General features: G+C 42.5%; 1 protein-coding gene across 2 annotated transcripts in view; it reads right to left on the bottom strand.

Annotated features, from left to right (window-relative positions):
- Nucleotides 1–1,083: 1,083 nt before the first annotated feature.
- CHRDL1 (chordin like 1) overlaps nt 1,084–18,082 on the bottom strand; it is a 38,675-nt gene continuing 21,676 nt past the window's right edge. For both annotated transcript variants that reach the window (XM_030498356.1, XM_030498357.1), the window contains 8 exons: nt 14,843–14,988; nt 13,750–13,843; nt 13,097–13,164; nt 11,698–11,872; nt 8,182–8,376; nt 6,358–6,525; nt 5,312–5,401; nt 1,084–4,051 (listed from right to left, as the gene is read on the bottom strand). In XM_030498356.1, the coding sequence (XP_030354216.1) occupies nt 3,921–4,051; nt 5,312–5,401; nt 6,358–6,525; nt 8,182–8,376; nt 11,698–11,872; nt 13,097–13,164; nt 13,750–13,843; nt 14,843–14,988 (1,067 nt within the window). In that variant the 3' untranslated portion in view covers nt 1,084–3,920. The remainder of the gene's footprint in view (nt 4,052–5,311; nt 5,402–6,357; nt 6,526–8,181; nt 8,377–11,697; nt 11,873–13,096; nt 13,165–13,749; nt 13,844–14,842; nt 14,989–18,082) is intronic.

Raw genomic sequence — 18,082 nt, 5'->3', positions numbered from 1 at the left:
CAGATTGATTCCATCAACATTTCCCCAATTATTTTGAGCTTCAGAATATGTATTGCCCAGAAGGCAGCATATTCTGTACTGTTCTCTCAGTTGCCAATGCTTGATTTCTTCTTTAGTTGGTTTCCATATATAGATGTCAGTGCTTTGATTTTCAAAATTAATCATCCTGGGTAGGTAAAAGCTGAATTAAATTGGCTATTTCCCAAAGGTCAAATAAGTCTGAGCAGAAAATCTATCTATTGCAGGTCCTATGCTGCATCTTCTTGGCATCCTGTTGTTGCCCTACTAACAAGTCCTGAAGGCAAACAGTCGTGGCTCTTACAATTAAACAATTTAAATAAGATGATAGTTTGAGCATCCTGCTCATCCTTCTGATTTGTCTGTTCAAGTCACCCAGGTTGTGATAATTTCTGTACATTTCAATTTAGCTCAGGTGAGCGTTGAAGTTGGTTCCTGAGAGAAGACCCAAAAGAATGAACTACAGCAGCACTGAGGACACAGCTGTGCTGCTGCAAGCTTTAGGTGTCTGACTGTCAGACGTGGTGAGTGGCCAGGGCTCAGTGTGGACCCCTTGGATGCTGAGTTACAGCCAGTTTTTACTGTCTTGGTCTGAAACTGACTGAGAGGGGAGCAGGGTTACCACTCCTATGGATTAAACACTGCAGTGTATTGCAGCTGTTAATTAATTGAAGCAAATTTGGCTGTGGAGGGCTGCATAGTTCTGCTCAGTCCACTGGGACTCCCATGTGAGCACTCTATGGAGCTCCTCAGGCCTGTTTATACAGGACAGTAAGTCAGAGCTGCTCATAACCTACAAACATCTCTTTGGGTTTTGATAAACTGGCATCTTAGGTGCACTGCTGAAGTCCATGTGTTCCAGCTCACACTTGAAGTGTGAAGGATGCTGGTGAGTGCTGAAGCCTTACTTTGCACCCTGTCCAGCAGTCCAAAGTGTTGAATCTGACCCTTCATAGCTCAGGACCTGAACCCAGCCAGGCACATGGGTCCAGGCTTTCTCTGAGGTGGCAGCAGCAGGGCTGCAAACAGGGAACTGAAACCAAACATCTCAACCAAACAGCATCATACATAAACCATCTCCTTTTATTATCAACTTCAGGGTTTATTAATTTATCAAACCAGGTCAAAGTGATACAACAAGTACATAAATAAGTACTGTAACAGACATGAAAAACATGACACTGTGTATTTTGTTGTCTTAAGTGACCAGAAACTGGAAAAATGCAACACTGCATTTTACTACATGATGCTTATGATTTTTTTTTGCTTTTCTTAAAAGAAAAAATGTTTATTATAAAATAAATACACAATCTGGATTTCGCCTGTCCTGTCGCACATACAAAAAGCAGGTTGCCTTCTTCTTAAAAGAAAGAAAATACAAACACTGTACACTTTCCACTTAGTGTTTTTTTCACCAGCTACTGCTACACACAGACGATGCCCGTGAGGTGAGAAATCAACTGCTGGTCTTCCCACCAGATTGCTACAATTCCTTAGAACCTCTTCCTCACAATGTCTTCACCAAAGGAACGATAAGGTTCATTCATGACTTATTAGAAGATTTATAATGAAATTTTGCACTTCTGCAGCACATTTCAACCCTGTAGATGCCACGTGCAGTCGGTGCTGCTGATGCCAAACTGCTCCTTGTACAGTTCCACCGCAGCAACCTCTGGCACTGCGAGGTCTCAGGACCTCAGTTAGGATACACCGCACCCCTTTCAAACACCAGGGCGGGATTTATGGAGGCAGAGGCTCCATGGAGTCCCGTGGAAGATGGTGGGACAGTTCACTTAGCTCTCCTTGTACCACAGTGATACAGGACCGCTAATGGCGGCTGCCACCTCAGCCTGTGGGCCAGTTCCCGCCTGTTCCAGCGGCCCCACAGAGGGCAGCGCTGAGCCCCTCAGCGGGGCTGGAGGAGCCGCGGGAAGGCGGATGCAAGGAAGGGCGGAGCACTGCTGGGCAGCGAGGGGAAAGGTGTGAGGAACAACCCCGGGACACCGAGGCTGGGCAGGAGCAGGGAGCCGAGAGTCCCTGGCGGCCATGGAGGGACCTCGGAGGATCTCCCTGCCGCCCATGGAGGCTTGGAAAGAGACTGCCATGGTTCTCACTGACACCAGGTGAGAGTATTTTGTTCTTGCAATCCATGCGGTGGCTGGAGGAGCTCCCGTTTAGTGTTTTCATGTTGAGTGCTTGGTAGGGAGGGAAGTATTCCTAAATATTATCTATCTGCGCTGTCCAGGCCTAGGGACATCGGGGTGGTTATATACAGGCAAATCGCTAAGGAACTGAGATCACCACATATGTATCCTCCTAATTCCCTTCAGCTTTTCCTTCCCCTTCATGTCTCTTCTCCTCACTTGCCCCTTGTTGTTGGGAAGCCCTGTGTTAGCTGCAGGCAGCACAGCCCAGCACTCCAGGGGGAGGCCACTGGGCTTTGCTGCTCAGGACAGGGATCCCCTCAGGATGGGGAAGCTCTGCCTGAAAGGGGCTTTTGGCATTCGGCACCGAGCTCTGCCACACCTTCATCCCTCTGGAAGTGGGTACACACTGGCATGCTGGCACTGGCAGGGTGACAGACCTGAAAATCCTTGCTGTCACTGTTGATTTCATTCCCTGTGAAGACCCAGCCCCTGGCTCAGACCATTTCCATAAAGCTTTGTTTTTGTGTTTGAACAGCAGTATTCCCATCTGCTTGTGGGGTAGAAAATGGGAGCACAAGCAGGCAGACTCACTTGCTTCTCAGGATTTAATCCAGCATGGCAGACACGAGGCAGCATGGCAGATGAGAGGCACCTTTCTTACACACACACTGCAGAGATCCTATACTACATTAAACAGGACCTCTCAGATTTGTTTTTCATGAAGATAACAGTTTCCACAGAGCTTGCTGTGTTCTAAAGGCCTGCTGTAGCTGTTTGGCGTTTGTCATGGGAAAAACCTGTCCTTGAAGCATGTGAGAATAGAGAGGTCATCCTCAGGAAAATGCTGAAGGTTTGGTTTGTAGCAAATCAGAACCAATAAATTAAGCACTGTCGTAACTTTTAAGGAGTTATTCATCGGGAGGTTTAACCAGCTAGGTGTTTTGAAAGTACTCCAAGTACTTCACCACCTTCTGCCATGTCACTTTAGAAGGCAGTTTATCAGCCAAGCCCGTGAGTTAATAGGGCCCAGAAGAATGAAGTTGTTAAGGCTGTGATAGGGAGCTGACACTTCACATTTTTATAGAGAAGTGGGTGGAGGAAAGAGTAAAAACCACTTAAAAGCGAACATTTGCTCAAATTGCTACAAAAATACAGTGGTTGCCACTAACACCTGCTGTTCAGTTTATAGACTCAATTTGCTCAACTACAAGACATCATCCCAAAGGCAGGCTGCTTAGGAGTTTGTTAGTTTAAATCTGGGTTTTTATGTCTCCAACGCAAGTATTGTATCACTTGTATTTTTCCTCCACTACTAAAATAATCCATGAGTCATTTCAACACCAGAAATGGTATAAATTCAGCACAGGAAATAATGCTCTACATAGCTCCTGAACATTTATTAGGTGTCTTTCTTTTCATTAGTTTGACTAAGTTGCCAAATAATAATAATAAAAATGTTCTGTTTTCTCTTTTTAACTTGTAAAGAAATGCAATTCTGGGAGAGTACAGTCTCTCTTTCTCCTTCCCCCACCAGTAACACAGAGCCTCCTAGTCTTTTGGAGGAGATATTTGAACGGTTGACACAGACCACTACACATAAAGCAGCAAATTTGCTGTGCATGATGTGAATAATTACTGCATTATAGTTTTGGTTTTTAGGGCAACTGTTGACTTAAGCAAAATAAGCCTGCAGTCCAGCTGCAGATCCAAGTTTTCATAAGTTTTCTTGTGTTTTTCCCTCCAGTGCTGTCTCCCTTAACAGTGACCCTTTTCAGATTTTTCAAGGTACAAAACCTTTACCAGATCCTCGAGCTCAGTCCTGCACACTCTGCTTTCACACATTTGGCTGATCTGAGCTTCTCCCTCGCTAAATATTTTCCACTGGCCTGAAAAGAAAAACACAAAGAGGACAGATACTTAGAAAAGGGCACGGGGAACTTCGAAGACATTTACGAGCACTCTCCAGACCAACTGCTTCACAATGGTCACAGAGAGAATGTCCAATCCTCCCATGGAAAATATTCAAAGTATCTTACAATATTCCATGCAAAATAACTTTGTTAAAAATAATAAACAAGGACCAGAATATTATTCCTTTCTTTATTTAAGTAGTACCCTAAGTTGATACTATTTATTCAGCCATTTATGATGTTGGATACTCTGCTTTATGACAGAGCGATGTGAGGATTTAAGCCTGGAGATAAACCAAAGTATTTAAAAGTCGGGAAGCAACAAGTCCAAGTGTTTCATGCACTGTGTGAACTCTGCCTACCCGTGTGTAATGCAAACTGTGTTTGCTGGATATTCATATTTCTGTACATTTTTTTATCATGTGAATAGAAATGCCTGTTGTCCTGGTAACTACAATACCGTGGTATAGACAACAATGACAAGCTTATGGAAGGCTGACAGCAAAAATGAGGACACTTTTTACATGAAAAGGTGTCTGCTTCTCACTAAGCCTGTATTATCAAGAGTATATTATTCCTGGGAAAAAAACTTCTTTACCCAATTAGAGAGCCCAGAAATAATGACAACTTGTAATGCAAAAGCACTGGGAACTTAAAATGCCTCTACCTTAATTCAACTATCAAACTAGGTGTCATATCCCAAGTTGGTTAAAATACAAAATAGAAATTGAATCAAGAGTGACAAAAGAATTGCATGTCCTTTCAATAAACAGATTTTAATAATGAAGATCCTGTTAAGAACATAGGAAGGGCTTGTTTCAAACACAACATACATGTATGTCAGAGAACTCCTTTAATCATCTCTGATTTTTTTCCCTTCCAAATGACTTTTTAAAAAACTGGGGTAACTTGACATGTTACTTAAATAAATCCAAATTGTGCTGCTGTGCTGATGTCAGTCATATTTCAGTCTTATGGCAGTATGGGCAGAAAACAGCCTATTTGTATTTTAATAAAATACAGGAGACCAAGACAGCATGGACATGAACTACTGCTGTATGTATCTATATTTTAAATTACTGTATTGTCATTATTTAAATCTAAACTTATGAATATGGGAGCCATGTTCTGGAGGGAAAACTTGGTACATCTGTTTGTGTTGAGTAAAAGAGAATGTTTTTCAAGGCTACGTTTATGTGGAGAATAGAAACCTGAAGAGATCAGAATTTTACTTACTAGGGGTTGTCCTTGTGATCTGCTTGAAGTAAGGAAGTTCTTCAAATTCTCTCTTGGACACTTTTTCAACGTAGAAGTGACGCAGAATGCCTTCAGCAAAGACATGAGAAGTGCATGTTACTGGAAGTGTGCCTGTTGTTCTAAACCTGGGTGGTTGTCCTGCCTGTATGTAGAATTACTGCCCTGTTGAGCCGCCTTGTGAAATAACCCTTACCAAAAGTACATGGATTTTCAGCCTTTTCTTTTTTATTCTGTTTGCCACCCCTCTAGTTTTTTGCTACTCCCCTGTAAATCCTTCTGTGGATTTATGATTGCAGAGAGTTTGTGAGGGGTGTGAGAAATAGCCAATTCTTTTCCAACACAGCTGAACTCCTCCTTAGTATGAATAAACGTAAGATTACAGCAGAAGCCAAAATCCCAGCATCTTGGAGAAAACCAGTATCATTTTGCAGTCAGATGCCATTTTGCCTGTCATGAGCTAGCAGGCAACATCACTATCAAATCATCACAAGGCTTTGTGGCTTCTTGAACACAGAGTAGTTATTAACCATCTGATCCTCTGTGACTTCTTTTCTGCTCACACTTTGGGCTTGGCTTTGTGCTTCAAAGTGCATTCTAGAGAGGTATCATTTCCCTGTAAAGGGGTCTATGAGGGTTTCCTATGAGGATCACATGGTTTTTGCTTTAAGTAGATAAAGTAGACAGGATCTTCAGGAGGTGGAAGAGAATTTTTATTGTACTAAAAGTTCAGGATTTGCAGAATTTGCGCTTCTGAATACTTTTCTATTTTGTTCTAATTACCAGTTAGTCTAGTAAAAGATGCTGCTTCCATCCTTACACGTTTTGTCCATATTCTAGACCATCACTAAGGCATCAGACAGGGCAGACTGATTTTAATGCAAAGCTTTTTAGTCCATCTTAAATAAGAACCTCTTGGCACGTGGTATCCTGAATAGCCAGAAGGACACTCTCAGGATGCTTCAACTTGTCTTGGGATTTTAATGGAGGATGATACACTCTTTAAAGAAAGAACTTGCTCAACTCACCTTTTCTGATTGTCCACACATGTATTTCTATTTGAGGTGGCTTTTCAGTTTCTACTGCAATTTTTCTGATGGTTTCTCCTTCCTCTGTGAAAATGGATTCATAGACAGGAAATGTCTCCTTCCCACAGAAGTAATCTTTGTTGTCAAAGGTCTGACTTGGCACTTCTTCTGTTTAAAAAAACCCAGAACACATAATTCAGTTGTAATCAAGTCCTCCAGAACTTACTTGGCACCAATAGCCAAGCAGCTTTAGTTTAAAAGTAGAACTTTCACTTGTATGGCCACTCAAATCCATCTCCAGCTTGGCCTCAGACATCTAATATTGTTCTGGTCGCCTGTCTGGGGTGGCAAGGCAGTATTTGTAGTTGCAATCCAGTTTCATAAGGAAATGAGCTGTGTAAAACCATGAGGTCTGTGAGACTCCTCACAATTTTTGAACCTGTTGTCCACTTTTCAAGCATATTTGAAATAATGGTGGAAGTCTCAGAGGCAATAGATTAACTAAATGAAAACGGGTGAAGAGACCCACATTAATGCTTTGCTGAGGAAAAGGGCAGGTAGAACCTACACGGTTTGCATTCTGCTTGGCCAGTGCAAGCCTGGGCTGGCCACAGTGCCCGTTATCTCCTGCCCACCTGGTAAAGTCGTAGAGCAGAAGTAGAAATGGTAATTGTTCTGTTGGTAACTGACCTTGGACGGGAATGCAAGAGTGATGATGCAACTCGAGACACTGGGACTGCTGTTTGTGGAGAACCCTAACAATGAATACATATCTCCACACAGAGCAGACAGACTGCAGGGAGAGGTTCAGCTTTCTTAAAAAACAGCACACAGAATCTCAAACAAAAAGACAGTAACTTTCTTTTTGCTGTTAAATTTTCTATTGAAGCCTGTTAGCCAGGTTTTGCTGACTGTTCTCATAGCAAATAAGCCCAATAAAAGCTGTGATTCACAAATATCCGAAAGACCTAGATAGACATCTCCTGCCTACAGCCACTGCATTGTGCTCTTCCCCAGTAAGCAAAGAAAATGGGAAGAATTTCTATACATGACAGAACAACTCATTTCCTCAGAGCATTTCCCCCCAGTGTATCACCAAACAAACACAGAAATGGGCCATACAGGTGAGAAAAGAAGTTTAAAGGCACCAAAGGGAACTGGACACTCCTTTACCTCTTGTGTCCTATGTGACACGGCTGATGGACCATCAGCAGGTTCATATTAGCAGGTTTTTCACAAGTTGTAGGCATTGATTTTAGTAAGTACTGTCTATGTAAGTTCAGCCATTAGTGCAGCATAGAAACAATGCTAAATCTGTGAGAAGTTAGTATTTATTTTAAGGATTAAGTTACATAACCGACAGCAACCAATTTCTAATTGGGAGGTTTGAATCCTTCTGGTACATTTTAACAAGCAGAAAGGATAATGATCTCCATGCAAATTTATAAGCTAGAAAATGATGTGAAGGTTCTGTAGGCACTGCAGCGGGGGAAGGATGGGAGGGTCTTTTGACAATAATGAACTTTCTGTGTACCTCTCTGTAATAGTCTCTTCAGAAATGGGTGTCAGGGAGTTGTGCTACCAGTGGAGAGAAAGACAGGGTCTGATCAGAACATATGTGCCCCCGGCAGCAAGCCCCGGCAGCAGTCCCCTCATTTGAGGAACAGCAGCTCTGCCTGCCTCACGTCGAGACCTTTGCACACACATGAGAACAGTGGGCAGTGCTGTCGCTGTTTGCATCAGATCTTATTGTGACCAGAAGGCTTGAGCCAAGCCCCTTAACATGCACAGCAAAAAGGTGGTCTGTGATCAACTTTGTTTTACCTGGACAGACTTTACAGCATTTTCCTTCTACTTTCTGAGGGTATTTGCAGGGATATTGTTCTGGACAGTGAATTTTCTTACATTCTTGTTTGGTGATGTTGCAGGTGCACAACACACACTCTACGATTCCGAAGGCTCGGAGATTAGGATGCCAAGATTCACCATGTGAATATGTTTTGCCATTTGAAACACAAACTACAAAAGAAGAGAAAAGGAAGAAGAAGTACAACGGGAAAAGGTACATTCCTTGGCTATGTCTCTATGAATATTCATTTGATTCATGCACATTTGTTTAAAGCAGTCTCTCTGTACATCATTTGTTAGTGTCTCTGGCCCATTTCTCTGCATGCTAACTTTTGAGTTTTGCTACTTTAAATGAGTCTGGGCCTATCATCACCCTTTTCTGAGCAGTTTTGCCTTGATTCCATCTCTGCTGACACTAGTGTTCATCACCCTTTTGAGGAGAACAGTGAAGATGGCTGAGTCAAGCATTTGAGTAGCTCCTCTCCAGTGCACACATTTCAGTTGTGCATCATTAACCCACTTATAAAACTCACTCCTCCTTCCCCTCCTCATCTCAGTCACCACACAGGACACAGCCTGCCACATCGGCTCTGGCTTCTAGAATTGAATCTGCAGATGACAGGATCATGACATTAGCTACTGAGTCACCCGCACAGCTTTTCTAGCCATTAACTCAACACAGCTTCTGTAGTGAGAGCCATGCTGTCAGCAGGATGGGTTAATGCAACCAGGGGCCTTTCGTTGCTTTTGCATGGGAGTTCCTGCCACACGACACACAGACCAAAGCAGGGGAATGTTGCAAAATAAAGTTTTATGTCCTTTATGGAAATATATGTGTCTATAGGTATATAGAGACATTTGGCTTTTGGAATCACAAGACGACACTAACATGAAAGGATTTATATGGGACTGAAATTTCATTCTAGTAATGTCTCAGCACCTCGGAATATTTATGCATCAGTGCCCTTGAGAGACAGAGAAATACAGCTGACACCAGGAGAGTGGAAAAATCCATGCTTGGTGGAAGCCAGTTTGGGTCACCCGGCAGTTAATGGGAATTATATGACTTTACACCATGTTTGCATTTGTCCTATAAACCTTACTTGTTTCTTTTTCAATATTTTATAAACACAAAGAAAAATGCAAACTAATCCTAACAAGGTGAAAGAAAGGGCACTGCCTCATTTCTAAAAGCAACTGAAGTGAAGCTGGGATATGTTGTAAATATTTCCAATTCTTCTAATATGCCATCATTTCTATTAATGCTTTTATTTGTAAAATATGTTCCTATTTTGCCTGTAACTTTCAAAAGCAATTTAATTTTTATCTGTAATCTGAAATTTACATCTAACTGGTAACAGATGTGACCAACTGGCTTAAACTTTACTGAGTTACTGAGATTTATGGGGAGTGTTTTTTGCAATGTATTGTCTTTCATGGGGTTATGCTATCATTTGGCTTATATTTGCTACTTTTTAACTCTTTCTTAAGACATAGCTTTGTTTAGAGGTACGAAACAGTTTAGTTTCTCAAATAAAAGCAAATAGAGTGTTATCTGTATACTAAGAACATGGGAGAAAAAACATAACTGAGGAAACTGGTAAGTACTCAGCTGCTCAGCAGGCCTCTTACATGCTTCAATACTGTATTATTAGTTATATTTCTGCTGTTATGGATTTTTTTCCCCCAGCTTCTCTGGATCCTTTATGGACATAAAGGTTTCATGGTTTCACCCTCACGGGGTGATTTTGACATTGTGTCGATACGTATTCTCTCTGGTTTAGGGTTCTCTCTGGTTTAGGGTTTCTTTAGCACAGAACAGTTAAATAATTACTCTGAGGTAGCAGATGAAGCTTCCAGTAGGAGCCAAAATATGGCAAATAACTTCTAGTTCCCTGATGCCCTGTCTTCAGTGCTCTTCATGTTTAGAATGATACATCTGTATCCATGCAACTGCACAGTATTGGCTTGTCAGGAGAGTCGTCGTGTGTTTATTAACTTACTGAAATGCATCTCAAGGGGCATGTGCATTAATTAATAAAACACTTCGTAATTGCACAAGAACAAAAGAAAATACATGGTCAGCATTCCTGTTCCCATCATGGGCATCTCTCAGATACTTTCCAGGCCGTGAGTGTCTGAAGTTGTGGCAGTTCCTATATACTGCACCCAGAAATATGCTGTTCATCTGTATGCTCTTTATTTGCTGAAACAAATCAGTTAGAAATTGCTTTGATGATGTCCTCATGTGTGAATTACATGTCAAAGATACTGCACTGCACGGAGATTCCTGCTCCTAGACTCAGCATAAAACACTGGCATGATCTGAATGTTTTTTCATGCTTGTTCAGGTGGATAATAAAGATCCTATGGCCAACATTCCTTCTGTTAGTTAATACCTTAAAAGATTAGTTGGCCCTAATACAAGGGCCTTTAACTCTTTGTGGGTAGTTTCTCAGTGCACACAGACTGGCATTTGTGGATAGATGGTCTTCTCGACATGTGTTTTTACAGCTCTTTCTCTTATGGCTGGTCCTGTAGACCTCTGTTTTCTGAGGGACACCACTGTGGGAACTGAGCTTCCCACCCTTTTTACTGTGCAAAAGCTGCTTTCTTACTAACCGATGAAGTGATATTTTCCCTCTATTTTTGTCTTTCTTGTAATGCAGCACGAATATGGCTCAGTCATGTTTGGATAAGGTTTGCCATATGGGCTCAAAGGTCTGCTGTCCCCATAATGTAATATATCCTATATTGTATTATCAGAAGGCACTAAAGGATTCTTAGAGTCAGACTGATTATCGTGGTTAACTTTGCCTCTTTACAGCTCAGGCATCCAGTACAGGCTAATTGCCTACTCTGCCTCTAGTATTAGCTTTGGAGGAGGAAAAGCACCCCTTGCATGCCACTGTGTCAGACAAGTAGCTTAATGGGTGGGAAGTCATGCAGCTGCCTTTCTTGAGAATAATTTGCTAAGCCTTGGAAGCAGAAAACCTCTTGATCCTATGGCAGAACTTTATGGTCTGAGATTTATGGGGCAGTTTAAACAGACACTGTTTACAGCCAGTAAAGTTACAAAACAAGAGATGGTGCAAAGAAAATAGGACGAATCATTTCCTATTGGGCAGTCAGCGTGTGAACAAGTGAGTGAATCTGGAGGCATTGTGGTGTCCTCTGTGGCACAAAGCACTCACTTCCCTAGTAGCCACTGCAGGTGTTCTCAGAATTACGTGGCACAATCCTACAAGGTATTTCAGAGAGCAACACAAGCGTGGTGCCCTGTTGTCTGGAGGCACAACTAGTCTCAGGCAAGAGCTGATTTCATATCTTTAATAGCTGACTGCTTTTTGCCTCCCTGATTTGGCCTTGGGTCTCTTGATACCGGTATGAATTGCGACTGTATATCCTGCTGTATATTTTGAGAGCTTTTTCTGAGCTACAGGTGATTGTTTCCTGACCCAGAGCAACACCATAAGAAGTACTTGTCTTTACCTCGTCCGTGCTTGTGCTTGTTGTTGATGACGATTTGTACTATTGTTCCTGAAGCTTGCTGCGGATCCGGGAGGACTCCACGGTTATTCCTGGCATTGGGAAAACGTGGAATGTTGACTACCTGCCTTGCAGAGCTGGGTGACAGGTCGTAGTGGGAGCGGTGGTATGAGTGTCTCTGTTTAAGAGACAGAAAGAGAGCAGGAAAGTAAATGTCTTATTCCAATGATCATGGGGAAAGAAGCTTAACACAGACAACGAGTGTTGCCGCTATCATCAAACATCATTCACACATACGCGGTTGTAACTCGTCTCACAGACTGTATATGTCAGTGTAGGTGTCTTTATCTACGTTGGTCATCTGAAGTCCTAAATTGAGTCAATGGACAGAGAGGCAGTTTTAGAACCTGACCTGTTGTGGAACTCTCTATCATGAGGAGATGAATCACAACCCAGAAGTGCCTATTTCACTCCATGTATTAAAAATGATGTTCAAAGCTAGATGCCTACTTTACTGATGTCTGCTCTAAGATTAGATGAGAAAAACTGTAAGCCTGTCTAGTTTCCCTCATCACAATTGCTTTCTGCTGGGGCTCCAGTGGCAGGGCATGTCCAGAGTGACTGTCCAGCTTCTTGTTTGCCTGTAGCTTTGAACTCTTGACACAAGGCCAGTGTTAGGCTTGCACAGACTGAGTCTTACAGTCTGGGAAGTCTCATTTTATTTGCAAAGAACAGTAGTAACAATAATAATAGTGGTATTAGTAGTGTGCAGTGTGTTTTCTAGAGCAAAACCACTGGTTGTTTTCAGAAAATTACTTTCCAAAATACCCATGGGCATAAAGGAATAGTGTATTTTACAGCAGATCTTTTACAAGGCATGATTCTTCTCACTAATCCAAAGACCTGTTAGTTCATGTATGTAGGTAATGCACCTAATGCTTAAAAGCACTTCATATTCTCTCCAGATGCTGTTACAAAAATCATCTCTTGAGAAGTAAGTTGTTAATGGATACTCTTAGCCCCATGGGTAGTGAAGCCCCTAAAGTAAATATATACATGTGTAAATGCCAACTGGGAAGTAAGTGTTTGCAATTATGATTTAAAAGTGATACCTGCATAGCAAACAAAACACTGCAGAGCTTTATTCTTATAGAGCATATACAACAAAGACAAAATCCAAAGCCTGCAGGAGCTCATGGGAGTTTATAATTCAGCATTATTCCTGAATTCAGGCTGAGTCTATTAAGGGATTTGCCGAAGTGGAAGAAACCTATTTTGGGCTAGATTCACAGAGCCCAGGATGAAGCAGTAGACCTGTTACCATCCTTTTCTATTCTTTCCCCAATGTACTGATGCACAAAGCACAGCAGGAATCTGTCTTTAAACTGGAGGTCACACTTACGGCTTCCCTGTTGGCCGGCTGCCGGAAGATATCCCCGTCGGAATGTTCCCATGATAACTCTCCATCTCCTGTGTGCGAAGCAGAGCAGGAGCAGTTAGGGGGTGACTGTGCCACACCTTGGGAGATACTCAGGGGAAAAGTCTCATCCAGCTTTACAGTTAAATTTAAGGTGGAGGTTGCATCAGGGTGTAGAAGTGTCAGTCTTTCATCTGACTTCATTGCACTAGCTTCTGTACAGACCAAAAGGAAGATCTCTTCCCAAACATCATGCAAACTGAGGATGAAGATTTACTATTGGTTTTATGCGGCTTAACAAGATGCTGCGCACAAGGTGATTTCCAGCAATCATTTGCTATGGGATCTCAGGCAAAGGTGAGAGACCTGGCCATTTGAAGCCTTGATTAACCCTGTTCTGGGGATGCAACTTTATCATCAGTGCATACTCCCCTTGTTTCAATTTAGGAACACAAAGGTAGCAATGTTCCCCTGCTGGCATTTCCCAGTGGTTTAATTTCCCAACATGCTTTGGATTGTAAGTACATGGGAAACCTGCAGATTGTGTCCTGAGGGCCAGTGCTGGTGCACAGAAAGGGCCCTGGCAGGGGAAGGGGTAAATTCAGAGCCTGTCCTTCTGTGGTTATGCTTCAACTTACCTCTGCAAACTGGACAGCAGGACTCCGGAACAGAGACTGGGAAAGAGCAAGTTAATTTGGGACAAGTCTTCAACCCACAGTACACGTTTCCTTCCTGCAGTAGAACACAAGAATTTAGGAGGAGTCATTGATTTGCCTGGTACTGTGCATGCATTTTTTATGGATGTGCTTACATCTAGTATGTGTGTTTCCATAAATGCCACTGTAGTGGCACAAGCAGAGTATCAGCCCCATAAAAAGTCTGAATAGCTTTGTTAGAATTTGTTGTCACACAGAGGAAGATCCCTTTCCTTAAAAATAGCAGAGGGAAAGGGAAGAGATGAAAGTGTGTGGGGAGAAGAACTGCAATTATTGTAGGCTGAAAATGGACCTGACATGGTTGGTACTAAATCACCCAGTGTAAATTCTTCCCCCTCCTCTCCCTCAGTTGTGTCTTACCACTGGACTGGAGGAATAGCTCAGCAGTAACTTAAAGTTGTAAAGTCTTTTCAGTGCTTGGCCTATTAAATTTGTAGTTAATGTAGAATATGATGATTTGATCAGAGAAGGTCACAGTTGCCAATACTTGATACTGAGGAGCTGGCTGGATTGAGAGGGGTGTTCTGGTTCAGACACTGGCTCTGAGGAGTCCATGGGTTACTGCTCAGACATACAGGATTTGAACTGGTGACATCTTGGCTCTGTGGCCCAGTGCCAGTTGACAGTGTTGTCCATTCCCAGCCTGCAGGGCTCTACTTATCAGCTCAGTCCAACTGAATTCAGTTTCAGGCATTGGCGTAGCACTGTGTTTTCCAGTCAGCTTGAAGCTAGATGTTCTATCTATGCCAAGTAGCAATATTTTACCTGCTGCCTCTGCACTGGAGGCTCACTTAGAGCAGATGCTCAACAGGGTAAGCTTTGTCCACAGTGTTTGAGTAAGAGGTAGCCTGGCATTTACCAGGTACTGCAGACTGGCTCTGAACACTACAAGTTTCAGCATTAACTCTCAACTCCCAGCCTTTGCTATGTAGTGCTTATATTTCAGTGTCATGTCTTCTAGAAAGGAGAAATGAAGCACAGACAGAGCAGGGCTCTGTCGAACCATGTTACTTACTGAGCAGCTGCACTGGGCACACTGGTTTGCTTGCCTGTTTTGGAAAAGTCCCTCTGCCACAAACATTTCACCATGATGGTAGGTGGTGCCATTGTATTCACAGGATTTCCCGGTGATTTTGCTGCTTACTGAGAAAAGGGAGTCTTCTGGAAGCAATAGGAAAGGAACACTTCATGCAGATATCCTTGACAACTGGCAATATCACAAATACAGGGGAGGAAAAGCTTCCCTTCTCCCTCATTTCTCTTTGTTATGAAAGGACAAGTTTTGTCATACTGTAAAGTGTAAGTGATATTCTCATGCTGCTATTTTGCTGCATGTTAATAATTCACTTTGAGTTGACTGTCCCAGTTAATCTTAGGATGCTGATGATCAACTGCAGTGCCAGCACTGTTTAGCCAACGTGTCTCATGCTGCTGTATTTTCTCTTGCTCTGCCTGCTGTAGCACTTGGTATTAGGATAGACGGGTGCAGTTATGTGCCCACTTGTTATACATGGCTTTTTCATGCTTTGATGTTGAGGGCATTAGGTCTTGTGTACACTATCCCACCATCACTAGCACTGTCCTGCTGTGGTTTCCCCTTCTTAGTACTGCTATCATTTTATTAATGAGTTGTGATGTTGCAGCCTATAGAAGACTTAGTTGCATGTTAGCAGGATGTGCCATAGGGCATGCATCATTGCATGCCAACCACAGGCTCAAACCTTCTGGAGGAGGAGCATGGTACTGGTGAGGAAACTGCGTCAAGAGAAAACTATGGACTGCACAAGTGTTTGTTCCTAGTGGCCTTCACAGTTCATTGCTGCTGCTGTTTTCAAAATGAGCAAAACCTGCCAAAGGCAGACTTCAAAAGCCACCCAAAAGCTGATTGTTCTCCGACATGCATTTTAATGTCAGATGTGCAAATGAGTATTTGGTTTGCAGAACTCAGTGCATATGACAAAGTGCACAAGATGGCAGTGTCAATTCAACCCTGAAACCTCCTGTTTCAACTCAAGATCAGATCGAGGTCTGCACCACATGGGTTAAATTTCCTTCTAAGACATAAAGCTTTCCATACCTTATGTTAAAACATCCCCTAGATTGTTTAACTATTAGCAGTTGACAAACTGTGCAAAGGGATTATACTTCACCCAAGAAATGTAAGTCACTTGATACCGATGGGGCAGCGAATCTGGCACTATACATTTAGATTCACATGAATTTAGCATCTCAGCATGGGAAAAGACATTCTGAACAAGAGCTCCATGGAAGTAACAGTGGAGTGTTTGTTCTCTGGAGCCTGAATCACTGCAGATTTCTAGGAATGCAGCTGAAATTTCATTCAGTGGGTTTAGGCTTTCATGTAAAAGAAACCTGACCTGAAAACTCAGGTTTTGCTGTAGCCCCTTTCATCATCTATCAGATAAACCTGGGGAGATTTTGGGTGAAGCTGTGCCACCACAGAATGCACATTTTTCAGCTGGGAGCTCAAGTGAGAGAGCCGTTTTCTGCTGGCATGCACTGGCATTAAACACTGACATTTAGTTTTCCATAAAAGCACATATTTAGTTACATGGGTCCATCAGATATTAAGAATATTCTGAATGTCAGATCTGGCTGTGAAACATACATGTGCTACAGTATTTGAGAGTCTGTGGGTCAGCAAAGAGTGTTCTGCAGGAGCATGGTAGGAGAACTTAGCCACTTAGGCTTGCCTGACATTTCATTTCTCTTCAAGAACAGTCATGGTATTCGCACTTCCTCCTTTGAAGCACTGAATACATCATTATTTCAGTGCAATCAATGATACCTTTCCAAAATGTTACAAATAGTACAGAGCTTTGACACCACCTGTGCTTGGCATAGGAATGCAGTGCTTGTGGCACTGTCTGTATGGTTTGCTGGTAACATACATTCCGGGATGGCACGGTGTGTGCTCTAATCAGCACACATCTTTTGCCTGGCATTGGCAAAAGGTTCAAGTCACTAGTTCAGCTACTGCCCCATCAGGCCCAAATACTGGAAAACATGAATAAAGAGGCACTTCTCAGGACTGTGCTTATGGCACCAAAGTGTCTTGGGCTTTCCCAGAATCACCTCGTGGAAAGCAGAAAGAGAGATTGCCAAACCTTCAGTTACCCCCTTGCCCCTAGGGCAACTGGAAGAGCAGCAAAACTGGAAAGAAATGTAAATGGAAGGAGAAGACAGTGCTTCTTGTCTGGATGCAAGGGCCTGTTCAGGCAGCCTCTGCAGCACATGGCTGTGCCCATGTGGGACACTGGCCCAAAAGCAGTGTTTGGCTTGTGGTCTGACATTTGCAAAGACCAATACCTGAATGACTCATTGTGACTCTTCAGAGCATTGGATGAAGAGAGTAAATTTTACTGCAGATTTACCTGGGTATATGCCACAATGCTCAGTTCATTGGGAAATCACCAAATGCCTTTAAACTGTGGCTTTTAAATAAGGGAAGGAGGATGGTGAAACTTTTATTGCTTGGAGAATGACAGTGGGGAGTTGCAGTAGGTAATTGTTTTCATCTTTATTTCTTCTAAGTTGATCATGGAAGTTAAGCCTCTAACAAACAGCTAAATCATGACATGCAGCCCAAAACACATGGACATCTGCCTATCTTTGGAAATCAGTTACAGGGAATAAGACCATGGTTGAGGTCCTGTGCTGCACATACCTGTGCAGATGATTAATCCTTTAGTATATTAAGTGAATGGGCTATTTGGGTGCATAAAAGAAGGTTTAGGAAGAGTTTTCAGATCACAACCACATTACTGTTATTGCAAAAAGATACATTCCTATATCAGAAACAGCATATTGGAGAGCATGGCTGATCTTCTGCAAACACAGCATCTGTCAGAAACTGCAAGGAAGCTCTGTTTATATTGTATGTCTAAATGTAACTTCTGTCTGGTGCAGTTTGTCTCTCTTTGCCAGTGGGTGACTGACTTGCTACAACTAGGCCTTGCCTTGGTTTCTTTTCCAGTGCTCTTTAAATCATGGCTAATTAGAGGAGCTCAGACTCCCTCCTGATATCAGATTCTCCTGTAGAATGTGAAATTAGAGTCATCGTGGATTGTTTTAATAAGTGCCAGGTTTGAACTTTGAAAAGTCTTGGCATTAATATTGCTATCAGCATGCATTATCCTGTGCCTTAGTTAAGATATGTTAGAATGCAGTTAATGAACTGCAAATATACTGCCTTGCTCCAAGCCGTATTTATGAACCTTGCTTCTTAATCAGG

The sequence above is a fragment of the Strigops habroptila genome, chromosome 9 (genome assembly GCF_004027225.2).
Source record: "Strigops habroptila isolate Jane chromosome 9, bStrHab1.2.pri, whole genome shotgun sequence".
Taxonomy (NCBI): domain Eukaryota; kingdom Metazoa; phylum Chordata; class Aves; order Psittaciformes; family Psittacidae; genus Strigops; species Strigops habroptila.
This window is presented reverse-complemented; position numbering and strand designations above follow the sequence as displayed.